The 14230-nt window shown below is 39.5% G+C and overlaps 2 protein-coding genes across 2 annotated transcripts; both read right to left on the minus strand.

Annotated features, from left to right (window-relative positions):
* Positions 1 to 5421: 5421 nt before the first annotated feature.
* On the minus strand, positions 5422 to 6528 carry LOC133732841 (putative germin-like protein 2-2). Its single transcript, XM_062160433.1, has 2 exons — positions 6341 to 6528; positions 5422 to 6181 (listed from the first exon to the last, which is right to left on the minus strand). The coding sequence occupies exons 1-2, from the start codon at positions 6450 to 6452 to the stop codon at positions 5643 to 5645; spliced, it is 651 nt and encodes a 216-aa protein (XP_062016417.1). The 5' UTR covers positions 6453 to 6528; the 3' UTR covers positions 5422 to 5642.
* Positions 6529 to 8763: 2235 nt separating this feature from the next.
* LOC133729128 (uncharacterized) lies at positions 8764 to 14094 on the minus strand. The gene is made up of 5 exons (XM_062156601.1): positions 12546 to 14094; positions 12306 to 12452; positions 12159 to 12229; positions 11191 to 11286; positions 8764 to 10707 (listed from the first exon to the last, which is right to left on the minus strand). The coding sequence occupies exons 1-5, from the start codon at positions 14065 to 14067 to the stop codon at positions 9805 to 9807; spliced, it is 2739 nt and encodes a 912-aa protein (XP_062012585.1). The 5' UTR covers positions 14068 to 14094; the 3' UTR covers positions 8764 to 9804.
* Between the last annotated feature and the right edge of the window lie 136 nt (positions 14095 to 14230).

Consider the following 14230-nt stretch of genomic DNA (forward strand, 5'->3'; position numbering starts at 1 on the left):
CCATAAACATGATCTTGGGCGCAATACATAAACATGGGCCGCCAGTTTATCATTCTTTCCATCTTTGTAAACATGAACAATTTTACAAGTGTTGATTGTACTATCAAATCCCATGCCGTACCAATCTACCAGATGCCTGTCAGTTTCTGTTGTTGGGATCTTTAGAACTTCTCTTTTGAAAGGATTCAGCAAGTAGGATGGGCCTCCGAATATGGAATCATTTTTAAAGAATAACAAGTTGTGAAAAATGAAATCTACATTGTAGATAGACTTTGACAAAATCTTTGAAACAGGAAAATTATAGCCGGATTTTGTCAAGTCGGACTTGCCATTGTATTTCAATGGTTGCAACTGTATCTCAAAATATTCCTTGGTCATAGATCGATCAAAAAGCATAAGTTGAGGTACTTCAGCAACAGAGTTCATACCATTGTTAAGTAATGCGGACATGTGCAGTGAAGCAAACAAAGAGCTGTCGATTATGCTTGAAAAGGCCTTAGAGGCACATAGGATGCAAAAAATTGATTTGGTGGGCAGCCTCAAAAGAATGTTCTCCTGGACGTCGTGAGGTAGATCGATCAACCTAGACTTCAAGTTTGCCTCTCTCATCCGATACTTCTTCCATCCTATTGATCATTCAAACCAAATCAACTAAATATATTAAATGATGTAAAACAGATACAGAATTCAATAACTCATCCCAAAATAATCTCCAAATTCAGGAACCAAAGAGAATACCATGCTTCTTATTATTTAAAAGGGAAAAAAATAAAAAATAAAAAGGGTTCAGTCCGAAAAGATAACATATATAGTGAAGTAAATTGGAACCAAAATAAACAAAGAGTACATTATAAGAAAACAAATGGTACTTACTTGTGATTGAAAACAATAAGAGAAGATACGGTGCCAAAGGTTTAAAACGATGGATGCATCTGTATGAAAATTTTGCGCCAATCCAGAAATTAGGAATGATAGCCTTAGTCATGTCGATTCTAGCTATCAATTAATAGGTTTCTGTTGATCGATATATACTTTGATGGAGATTTCAGTACGTCGGATGTTGGTATATTATACATTTATACACAAAACATATCCAAATCCTAATGGTACTTGTAGTTTTGCAAGATGTTTTATGTAAGCCTCTGCTCATTGAGAAGAGAAGTTAAATCGTGTTTGGCTAGAAAACAAACTCAATGCATGGGTTGGCAGAGCCAGCGATCTCAGTAAGAAAGCCCTACCAATTTACTGAATATTTTTAGCCATGTTTTTTATTTTTTCTTCTCTTATTTAATGGATCCATCAATGGATCGAATTCTTTTTTTCTTTTTAAATAAATAGAAAATATGCAATATTAACTCTTCTGTGATTAGAGATAATCTATACTATTATTAAGATAAGGAAGTTTGCTCTCCAAAACTGGTAAAAATTTAACCTTTTTATATTAAAAAATTATGAAATATAATTAATCAATAGAGATAATATAGTAAATTGTAATATAGAAAACGAAAAGAATAAAAATAAAAAAATAGCAGAAAATGTGGTAGTTGTACGAAAAGTTTTCTCACTACCTTAACTTCTCTCCACACACATAGTGAGTGGGCTCTGCTAGTATTGATTATTGCATCATACTCATGATCGATCAATGAATATCGTCGGATCCTTAGATTAATGGGTTATGTTATAGAAGCTAGTAATCTGTTATATAAATATGCTCTAACTAATCAGCTAGCTAGCCATCATACGATCTTTTTTGGGTGATCAAAAGCAGCCATCATGCTACATGACATTTCACGATCATTAACATCAACTTTAGTAGCAATCCGACGTCGTCGTAGTAGGCTTGATGGAGTTGTTGCCGCCACTTCATGCTTATGACCATAAACTTTTCTGACTTCAAGCTCGGCCACCACCCCAAAGCCCTTGTATCCAAAACTCTCCGCCTCTTGAACCACATACTTCTCTATTGATGGTGCCAAACACTCGCATAGGGATCCATCAATGCTTACACTCGCGAGCGCCTTGAGGATGCAGCGCCGCCGCAATGGGGGCAAAGCTATGACATGTGGCGGCATTGCAAAGCAGTCGCTGGTCACCAGCGGAGAGACCACAGCCTCGTGGACGAGAGTGAGTGGTAAACCAACAACGTTATTGTAGGTTTGGACATGGGCTTCGCTCTTATGTCTAATGCAAATTTGGAGAGTGGCCGTGGTGTTTTGCGTCGCGTTGTTGTTCTTGACGGAGTATGTCTTTAAAGTGAAGGTTTCATCGGATGCCACTGATGGATCCATCAAAGAGAGGGAGCTTTCTAGTAATGGGTACTAGCTAGCTAAGAAAACTAGGAATAGTTGACAGCGTACTTACCATATATTATATATAGCAACCTCACATTGTGATTTCCAAATTGACATGGGTGAACTATGACTTTAATTGCATTGGCCTTCCAAAGTAACAATATCCGGGCTGTGCCGGCCGGCCCTTGTAGAACAGCAATATTAGTATGGAACTTTTTATTTTTTTTGTTCGGTGGAAACTGGAAAGTACTTGTTACCAAAAAAATTGTGTTTAGTTCAGTAATTAACTGTCCTTTAGAGTTTACAAAAATAGAAAAATAAATAAATAAATAAAGTTTGTGGGACAATATGAAACTAAAATATTACAATTTCTATCTTAATATTCTTTTTATGAGAATAATTCTTAAAATATGACATAAAATATCATTACTTTCCAAACCAAAAGCAAGCATCCTTGATGTTCTCACGTAAAACTTGGTAGTCAATCCGTGTAAACAAAGAAAATTGCCCGGCCGTTTCTTAAACCATTGTAGTAATCTAAACCATTACTTTGACAAGTACATATATATGCGTATAGTGTGTATAAGAGTACAAGAAAATTTTCTAATAGATAAAAGAAAATTACGAAAGTTTTTTTTTTTTTTTTTTTTTTTAAGCGAAAGAGATCAACCAATTTTATAATTCAGCAAGTAGTATCAGAAACGCCACACCCCTGAAGGGCCAAAAGAAAGAGCCGTCTTTTAGGACATACAAATGACCTATTCTAAAAAAAAGAACCTTGCACTCCCGAGTACACTCACCTTTTAAGGAAGTTTATGCACATTTATTTTTGTCAGATACTCATAAGCAAGTTAAATAAATGTATCAACCGAACAAACTAGATTTTGCGACCCAAATGAATTTAAAAATTGCTAGTTGAGGATGATGCACCTGCATCCTCTCCATCTCCACCATCTTTAGGCAACTCCCAGTCCCAGAAAGGCCCAAGCCCCAACCAATGGCCCAAAAACCAGAACCTAGGGAAACCCTAGCAAGCATGATGACCTCTGTCCTTGCAAAGCTGCCACCACCGGCCTCGCCTCCATCTTCAATTCCAGCCGCAATTCCGGCATGACAACCAGCAATAGTATCGCCACCACAAAACCCGACTTGCGATTGGTCGTCTTCCACCGCAGGACCACTACCACCATCACTCAGCTCCATCACCACCAAACTGACATCCAGTCCCCCCCGATTCGATCGTCGTCGACAGAAATAGGAGACAGCCAGAAGCCTCACTGCCCACCCTCCTTCCACCATCACCGAGCTGCCAGCCAAAACCACATCGCTGATAGACTCGAAACCATGACACGCCGCCTTCGCAGCCGCTATCAGAGGACCACCGCCGAGAGAACCCGCCGGCCATAGAGCAAAGGTGCCTATGATCAACACAAGATGACCAAATGTAGCAAAATCGGAGACACGATGAAACTGAAAGCCACCACCATCACCAAAAGAGTGAATAGAAGAGGGAAAATCTCACTTTTCCAGTCATAGGTATACCACTGCCACTAGAGTTAGATAGCCGCGAGCGGACATTCTCTTGTGAGAGAGTTAGAGAGAGACATATTTTTTCAAAGAAAACAGAAAATTACGAAAGTTAAGCACTTTAATTCCAAATCGAAAAAGAAATTCATCTAATGACATGGTCGAGTTTATCATCATGTTCAAATAAAAGCTAGGCAAGACATGTATATATTATATCCGAATAGTGAGCACACAAAGAAGATTTTAACTTTCATTCCTTCAAACTAAGAAAATACAGCAGACACATTGATTATTGTAATTCTTAGGTTCACCCTAGCATATTCACCCCTATTTTTTATTAACATACTTTTACTTAATAAATTTATAATCCAACGGTCCATATCTTAAATTAGCATTTAAAGTCGATCATCTCTGTAAAAAATCAATCGAATCGGAAATCGTTTAATTATCTAATTGAACCAAACAAATGGATGATTCTAACAACACTTACTACTATTATGATGAACCGTCCATATATTTCATAGAAATGAATAACTAAATGGTCTTCAATTTGATTGATTTTTTACAGAGCTAATCTTTATATTACGTTATACAACATGAATGGTTGGATTATAAATTTATTAAGTAAAAGTATGTTAATCGACAATAATGGTGAATATGCTAGTTCACCCTAGGGGTGAACCTAAGAATTGTCCTTTGATTTATTATTGGTTTATGTATGGATTACTAGTACTCTAAGGCTTTAAGATCATTAACGTACATCAGCTTTGTGGCACTAATCCAATCTTGTTGTACTGTTCTGTTTTATGATCATAAACATATGCTTTTGTGACTTCAAGCTCCGCCACCACCCCAAAGCCCTTGTACCCAAAAGTCTCTGCTGCCCGGAACACGTACTTCTCTATTTTTGGTCCCAAACACTCACACAAGGATCCATCAATGTTCAGGCTTGCGAGCGCGTTGAGCACGCAGAGCCTGCGCAGTGGGAGCAGGGTTATGACCAGCGGAGGCATAGTGAAGGGATTGCTAATCACCTCTTCGGAGCATTCTTCGTCGAAGAAAGTGAGTGGATGTGTCCCGTCTTTGTTGTAGGTTTGGAGATGGACTTGGTACCAATGGCACATGCGAATTTGGAGAGTGGCTGCTGCCGGTTTCCCGGTTGGGTTGTCGTAGGTGAATGTGGTCATGTTCAGAGTGAAGGTCTGGTCAGATGGTGCCATTGTGGTCTCAATCAAGTAAATTGGTCAGAGCCTACATATACTATTTGTATTAATAACGACGGTTTAGGAGTAATAGGTGATTCCTTATTTAATTAAGAAAAATGGGATTCCCATTTCAAATAGGTAACCTCCTGATGTGAAATACTTTGTAATGGGATCTCCCATTTGAAATAGGCTAGGAAACCTGATGTGAAGTACAACTTCAATGAGATCTCTAATTCGAAACAGTGTTCATCTAACATAAACAGAAGATCAAATTAGGTTTGATTAGATCTTAATCGACATTCATGTACCAAGTTATTTGATTGTGACTTGTAATTTGAGATCGAATACTGCTCAAAATGCCAAGTGTTTAGTTTACTATAGTTAATGTAATTTGTCTCTTTTTAGTAAACTTGGAAAGAAAGAGACGATTTATATCAAGATCCAGATAAAATATGACATTGAGGACTACTTTAAAGTACAAGTACAAACATTTTCAAGGAGATTTGGGTACTCACTATTACTAATCTAAGTTCTAACTCAAGAAAGCAAATCAGTGAGATAAACAGAAGGCTAGTACTGCATACCGATACAAACCCGAAACTCTTTTCTACAAAATCATCTAAAATTTTGCTTGAAGAGTACTAATTATGGATTTGTCCACCTGAAAAGCCTTGGCTAGAACATCATCCGAAATTGAGGGATTCGCTCCAAAAACTGAATTAGCAATAGTGATGACTCCAGGGTTTTGGCTGCTCAGAGAAGAGAGTGAAACGGCAGTTCCATTACCCACATTTTGCTGGTAGTGAACTAGTCCAACAGGGAAAACAAACACATCACCCTTGTTGAGCACCTTAGAGATGAGCTTGTTGTCGGGGTTAGAGGTCACAAACCCAACAGCAACACTGCCTTCCAAGACTGTTAGAATTTCAGTGGCACGAGGATGAGTGTGAGGAGGGGTAACGCCCCACGGTGCATAGTCAATACGAGCAAGTGAGATGCCGAGGGTGTTGAGTCCTGGAATTTGAGCCACATTGACTGAAGTGATTTTAACTCCAAGAGGGTTTGAGGTGTTTCCGGCAAGGTGAAGCCCTCCGAAGAAGAAATGGTCAGGTTGTGCTAACTTGGAGTCTAAGCAAGGTAGGCCATTTACTCTTGGTACTGTGATGCACAAATATAATTGACAAACCAACACAAAAGTTAGCCATTGTAGGATGAAGTAATGAAGAAGACGAGTTTACATGTTCCCATATACAAATCAAATTAAAGCTTAAATAGTTTAGCATAAATAAACTGATCAATTTGATTTTCGAAACTAACCTGAGCTAGTAGTGTCAGCTACGCAGAAATCTTGCAGTGGACTAGGCTCAAAGGCAATGACCAGAGTACATGTCATGGCTAGGACTGTCAATACCAAAATTTGGTTTGCCATTTTAGAATTCTATGAGATTATGAAGTTACTTGCAAATGAAAGATTAAGAGGATTGAGAGTGTGAATTATTGGTTTAGAAATTGGTCATTTATAGAGAAGAGTAGAAGTAGCTAATGGGTTCTGAATGTGAAACAAACAGAGACTAGAACGAGCTGCCGGCCTTGAGTTATATACACTAGAATAGTTTTGAACGTTTTAAATGAGCTAAATTTAGCATTAAGTCCAAATTATGTTCCTTACTTTCTTAATTTTCTATTCCCTGTAAATAATTGAATATGCATTAAGAAGCTCATCATGCATATGCTAAACACATCAAGCCAAAGCATCATGCTAAAACATCTGGGCGCAAATTTATTGACTGGGTTAAATGGGGATATGTGTTAATATAAAAATGGTTAGAGATTAAAAAAAAAAACCATAAAAATCTAGAAGCAGTAGCCGTTTACAGATTCTGAAGCTGTAGTAAGAACTCACTAAAGGCATATCCCTTTCTTTTTGTTTGCACACTCTGCTCCGGCTGGAGCTGATATGGTCAGATTATTAGCTAGATATGGGTTCAGATTTGTCCATTTGTAAATTCTAGTCAGTCTTTCATCTATAGGACTAAGTCAAGAGTGTGAAAAAGAATTATTGTAATTATAAAGGAATGGAAGTTATCTTCTGTTTATGAAAACTAAAATTGCTGACTAAACTCATGAGCATTTCCTTTAGTTGCAGGTGTTAAAGACTTCATGCCAAACAAACATGCCGTAGCAGCATCTCCGAAGAACATACCAGAGCAGCGTCTCCAAAGGCTTTCCATAGCAGTGTCTTTGAAAACTATACCGGAGTCGCGCGCGATTGAAGGCCATGCTGGAGTTGTGGTTCTAAAGATAATATTGGAATTCCGTGAGCAATTTTTGTTGCTGGCTTTTGACAAGAAGTCGGATATGTTCATGTCTTATCAGCCTTGAAAAAAAAAAAAAATCACCAACAAAAGGAAGTCAGATTGGCTTTTGTCATTTTGTATTGTGGATTGTAAAACTATGATGATAAGATATTCAAAATGAAAACATAGTGAGGATTGTGAATTTCAATCCCCAAATCTAAAAATATTATATTAGTTATTTGTTCATATTCTCATCTCTTTGTATGAAAGGAGATATCAAGATGCTCACTATGAAAAAAACAAATTTTGAAGTGGAAGCACAGGAAGGGAATTAAGACCAAGTCATGAAGAAAAAACAAAACAATTAAAAGTCAGTGAGCATTCCTTTTGTTCCACAAACAAGCAAGTAATGGAGCATGCTAAATACTCCGAGTCAGAAGCCTTTGGAGAATGCGAAATTTTGCCTTTATGACCTCACTTTTATGGTCAGCTTCAATCTTGCCAAGTTCTTGATTTATTCGGCATCCAGTCATTTCAGACTCAAGATCGTGTTTGGACAATTGAGGTGTCAAGGAATCAACTAGTGCAAGCTTAATTTTCATCAGCAATATTTTGTTCTTGTGTCATCATACGTTCTTTCCTCCTCTATCTTTGCTCCAAGTACCTTTATGTTTTCATCTAGTCGAGAAATTTCCTCTGCTCTTTGTATCACTGAAATTCGCGACGGCTTTGATTCCATTGCTGCTTTAACCTGCTTATTCAGGACGTCCCTACGTTGTTGAACTTTATCTTGGAGCAAATTCCTAGTTTTGTCCACCTTGACACAATTCAATACCTTAAGACCCCCTTCCACACCATTAATTACTGCACGATTTACCATACCTCTGCCTCTAAGAGAATTTAATGCCTCTCTTCGCTGTGCTTGGAAATGGCCATCCTGAAAATCCTCCACCGAGCCTGCTTGAACCATGTTGGTAATAAGGGAACCATGCACAATTCATCTTTTGCAGGTTTGGAGGCCTCGGCAGTTTTGGAGTTTGCTTTAATATTTTCCAACACTTCAACTTTTCATGGACATTGCCCTCTATTATCCTTGAACTAGAGTGGTTGGCTCACTTGCAGCACCCAGCTCAAAACTGTCAAAACTGTTAGGTATAGAGGCAGCTTCGATGGAAGCATCGCCATACATTTGTTTACTTCCTAGCTCCACCGTTCCCATCAATGGCCCCTCAGTCTGTTTGGGTACGGTTCTTCAGTTTCGATGTTCTCAGCTCTTTTGGAGGTGTCCCTTGAAAAATCTGACCTCAGCTTTTTTATAGTTCCGAAGTTCTGAAATGAGACTCGGTATCTTCTCAAAAAAAAAAAAAAAAAAGAGACTCGGTATGTAATTTCATTATGTAATTAACAAAATCAGCATCTCAATATGTATAAGTCAATAGTATAGGAGGGAGCTTCTAATGTGGACTTCATGAGGGCTTTCTAATCAATGGTTGTGAGCTTCTAATAAGTCAATAGAAGCACAGCTATAATCTGGATATAATCTGGGTGTTCAGATTATTCCAAGCTAATAGCAACAAATTTGAGGACTTGTACAATTACACATCGTCAGGGAAAGATCATAGCCAGAGTTAGAACTACAATTAGGAAATGAACTGGCCAGGAAAAGGGCATGAAATTTCAGGTGTCACTACTACGCATGGTTCTCCAGAATATACTGCCAACCTATGTTGTGCCAGCACCAACACCGTGACAGGACATGATGAATACAGCAAATTTCAAAAAACTAGGAACACAATGTGTTGTATATTTCAAAAGTAATTTAGAATAAGGGGTTATGAATCAGCTTAGGTTAGAAGCTTATATTCAGGGTATGACGGCCATCAATTTCCTCTGCCTCTTCATCATTGGATCCATTTGTCTTCATTCCAGATACTACAGCTTCAAGAAAAGCAACAGACTAAACCGTGCCTAATCTAAATCCAGATAACTGAAGGGTATGTGAACCAACCTGTGACTTCAGTAGTCTTTCAGTAGTCTTCTGCCTAGTTGACACGGGAGCATTTGTGGTGCCTTTCCTCTTTCGATTCTTGTTGGTAGGGTAAGAAATTCCTTGTATGCAGCCAAACTGCCTACTGAAATGGTTTGGCCGTAAAATTCGGTCTGGACTCCTCAATATTTACCAGTTTTGATCCCTCCGTAAAGCAGATCTCTCGGTACCACGACACTCGTTAGCACAGCTTTGTATTTCCTCATCCAAGGCACTATCGGAGGTTGGACCATACAAATGAACTACCAAGTGATCATAGGAAAAAGAAAAGAAAAGAATAACAAAAACATGAACTGAGTTTTTCTTTTGTTTTTTTTTTCCCGAAGACAAATAGAAAATACAAGAAACTAAGACACAAAACCTCTACTAACACCCTCTTCCAGCTGATCCAAGTGGAACACTTGGGACACAGCAAGGGGTAAACATGAACTGAGGTTTTAGATATTAGAAAGTAGCTCGTTTATGGCCCGACGTATAGAGTCACTCCTCATATCGTAAAGTTTATCCTTTATTTGGCAGGCAATCATTTCAGAACCACGATCGGGGTGCTTGGACATTTCAAGTTCAAAGGAACTAATGAGTGCAAATTTCTCATCAATAATATTTTTATCTAGTGCCATCATACGCTCTTCCTCCTCTCTCTCTGCTTCAAGTACCTTTATTTCTTCATCAAGTCGAGAAATTTCCTCCGCTCTTTGTATTGAAGCAATTTGCAACTGCTTTCCTTCATTTGATGCTTTATCCAGCTGATCCCTGATGTCCTTATCTCGTCGAACTTCATCTTCGAGCAACGTCAACTTATTGAAATTCATAGTCATTTTCGTCTGGGCGCAATTAAGCTCCTTAAAATACTTATCAAGAGCATCAATCAAAACATGGCTTAACCGACTTCTGCCTCGAACATAATTTAATGCCTCTCTTAGGTCTGCTGGGACCTGGCCATCATGAAAAATCGCCCTCGTGCCTCGAATCACCACGTCGTCAATAACGGAATAAGCATGATCATCTTCAGCTTTGGAAGCTTCGACAGATGAGTTTGCCACACTATTTTCAATGTTTTCGAACTTTTTCAACTTTTCCTCTCTTGAGAGGGTCCTCACATTGCCGTCTAGTAATCCTTGAACTGGCGTGGTTGGCTCACTTTGAGCTGGGTGCATACTGGTAAGTAAGGGGGCAGTTTCGAAGGCAGCAGCATCGCTATACATTTGTTTACTTCCTAACTCCCCAGTTCCCATCAATGGCCCTTCAGTCTGTTTGGGTTCTTCAGTTCCGATGTTATCAGCGTTTTCGGAGGTGTCACTTGAAAAATCTGACCTCAGCTTTTTCATAGATCTGAAGGTCTGAAATGAGACTTGGATGTAATTTCAATATATATGTAATTAACAAAAACAGCATCTCAATATGAATAAACCAATAGTACTGGAGAGATGCTAATCAATATGACTAATTCAGTGTATAAAATTGGAAGCTTTTGCTTTTCTCTAGGTTTGTGTGATGCAACCAAACCTGTGTGATGCCTAGAAACCCTACTGGAGAGATGCTAATAGATTCTATCCTTATTTCCATAAAAGTTCTATTCTTCCTAAACAACTAGAATCCGCTGCATTAAAACTTAAAACCCTGGATTCTACACTAACAGGATTTTTCCCTACTTGTCCTGCATCAAAAAGGGCAGCAATTTGTAACTCTCTTGGTAATTTTAGAAGTTACGGCTGTTGATAACAGACATAACTGTAACCTTTTAAAAAATAAATAAATATTAAAAAAGTTCAGAATCATAAATAAACAGAATATTGACATTAAAAGAGTCTGCCAGTACTTACATTTTTAGAAGTTGAAGTTATATGTTTTAGCTTAACAACAGCATTTTGGTGGTCAACAGTGGATTCCTTAATTTGAGCTCCAGACAAGCCATCAACCTGCAGAAAGAGAAACTTTTGGTGCTCAGATAATTCCATGCTGAAACAGATAAGTGAAGCCAAGCCATCCCTCTTGAGAAAGAGAAGCTCTGGGTGCCTCAGGTATTCCATGCTAAATTTGAGGGAAAAAACAGAAGATGGATGATGATTTGTTATCTCACTTGTAGAAACAAGGCCAGGTTTTTTCAAAGTCCAAGTGGGAAAAAGAAAGCCTGATTATTTTTTTCCGGGGAACAAAATTAGAACAGTACCCCAACTATAACTGACTATAAACTTCCGCACCTCACCATCAAAGTCTGCATCACAATAGTACCTCTAGGTTTTAGTCTAACCTAACATTTACGACGGTGTTAACAGTTACGCCAGGTGGCATATTTTCATGGGCATTTTTGTCTCTCCATGTCTTAGACTGACCACAGCCTTCATCCACCACCAGCCCTTTTAGCGACGCTACCACTAGCCAACAGAAGGGCAGGAACTCCACCAATAAATAACAACTAGAACAGGCATGGAATAACTATCTAGGACCCCCAAACAAGATGAGTTTTCTTCAGGGAAGAGTATGGTGAAACCTGAGTATGGTTCTTCAGTGCAGTGTTTCTATTCTAAAATGGGAACCAATATGCAAAGCAACAATAATGCTGAACCCAACAGCAATGGTGGTTTCCAATCAGATCAATACAAAAACTACAATAACAACAAGTGTACTTATCCCAATTGTACTTATGAAGCGAAGCGAGAATCCACAAAGAAACACCGTGACAGGACATGATGAATATAGCAAATTTCAAAAAAGTAGCTAACAATGTGTTGTATATTTCAAAAGTAATTTAGAATAAGGGATTATGAATCAGCTTAGGTTAGAAGCTTACATTCAGGGTATGACGGCCATCAATTTCCTCTGCTTCTTCATTATTGGATCCATTTGTCGTCATTCCAGATACTACAGCTTCAAGTTAAACAACAGACTAAACTGTGCATAATCTAAATCCAGATAACTGAAGGGTATGTCAACCAACCTGTGACTTGAGTAGTCTTCTGCCTAGCTGATTTTAAAGCATTTGTGTTGCCTTTCCTCTTTCGATTCTTGTCGGTAGGGAGAGGGCTTTCAACTTTAGCTTCTCCCTCTTCACCTTCTTCCCTTTCTCCATCAGCAGGGGGAAAGCCTTCATAATTGAATGGCATGTATCATAAAATTAACGATAAAGTGTTTACAAGGGATGAGGCAACTTATGACAGGATCTAAACAATTGGAATACCTGGAACTTCTAGATGATGGCTATCCCGGAATGGACAATGCATATATAAGATAGCAAAGGGCCCATCATGTTCTACCGAAAATCGATCTTTGGTTTGACTATGCCACCATTTGTCAAAGCCTGGGGTAGTTTCAGAGGTTAGCACATACCTGGTGAGGAATGGTTTCAACTTTGTGGAACGACTGGAATTTAACACGCCTCTGATTTCCGCAGCATCTTTTAGTACATCCCTCCATGAGGTATAACAATTAACGCTTTTATGACCAGAGTAAGGAATTCCTTGTATACAACCAAACTGCCTACTGAAACGGTTCGGGCCGTAAAATTCGGCCTGGACTCCATAATATCTACCATTTTTCATCCCTCCATACAGCAGATCTCTTTGCACCACCACACTCGTTAGCACAGCTTGTATTTCCTCATCTAAGGCACCATCATCAGAGGTTGGACCATCTATGAACCTATTCCTTAGGAAACCGGGATACCTTCTCGTCAATGTGTGCGTCCAACATGGGTTTGATTTGAAACTCCACAACGTTGCAAAGCAATCACGAGGGGAGTGTGGTTTTGGGACTTGGTCTGTCAACCTAACCCCCATAACCTCATCGGCAGGAAATGCACTAACCGGGCCTAGGTCTGGGAAATAAATCTGTAACCACATTTGGAACAGCCAAAGTGGCCCCTCAGCTTTACCATCAAATGGGTTGACAGTGATTTTCTGCAAACCCCTGTACAGTGAGGCTAGCACCAACTCACCTAAGGCCACATCAGTTCTTCGATGCAAAACTTCTGCCAAATGAGACCACTCTTTACTAATCCCTGAAGGTACACAGAAGACATACCTACAGAGCCAGTAGAGGAGGAACGCTATGTGCTCTTGATCGACAACTTTGTTGCTTTTGTCACTATTATGATAGTCTATCCAACTTCCATATTCGAAGTGCCGACCAGACCTAAACTTGGTTTTGGGCTTCAACTGAGCAGTGCAGTCATAAGTGGTGCCATGAGGCCTAAACCCAGCAATGGCAGCAACGTCAAGAAGACTCACACTCATCATCCCGAGAGGCAAGTCCATAGTGTTGGATGATGAGTTCCAAAAGCAAAACGCAGCGCTGAGGAGAGCCTTGTCGGGGAAGAAGCGCCTGGCGGAGAGCATTATTGGGTCGTAGATGTTGGCCTTCTTCCAGTGATCACCGTAATAAGGAAGCATCTTTGCGACCCAGGTAGTCCAGGCTTCATCGTGGGTTGGCCAACTTGGGAATGGTTTATCCGACCACTCATTCCATGAAATTTCTTCCCCTTGACGACAGTGGACCGGAACAAGTCTTGAAGGCTCATCCTTGAGTAAGCCTTGAACAGAAGCTGGGGGAATCTTAGGCCAACAAGGACCAAGCTCGACTGTTTCGTCACAATTAACAGAAATAACAGAATCTGTTGCACGGTACGTGCGGTCCAGATTCATGGTTATGTCTTCCATTTTGTTTTTGAACCGCAGTGCGCTCAATTTGGAGTTTTCCGCCATGAGGGATCAATTTTCGGTGGGGTTTGGCGCGAAGGGGGGGTGGGGGGAGGTTCCCTTCAGAATGGGGGCGGCTTTTGCCAACTCTCAGTACCCTACTACACTCTTAAGCCCACTAGTACCCTACACTGTTGAAGGGGGATCACGATCAAGCTGGGTCAGGGTT

This window comes from Rosa rugosa, chromosome 2 (assembly GCF_958449725.1).
Source record: "Rosa rugosa chromosome 2, drRosRugo1.1, whole genome shotgun sequence".
NCBI classification, from domain to species: Eukaryota; Viridiplantae; Streptophyta; class Magnoliopsida; order Rosales; family Rosaceae; genus Rosa; species Rosa rugosa.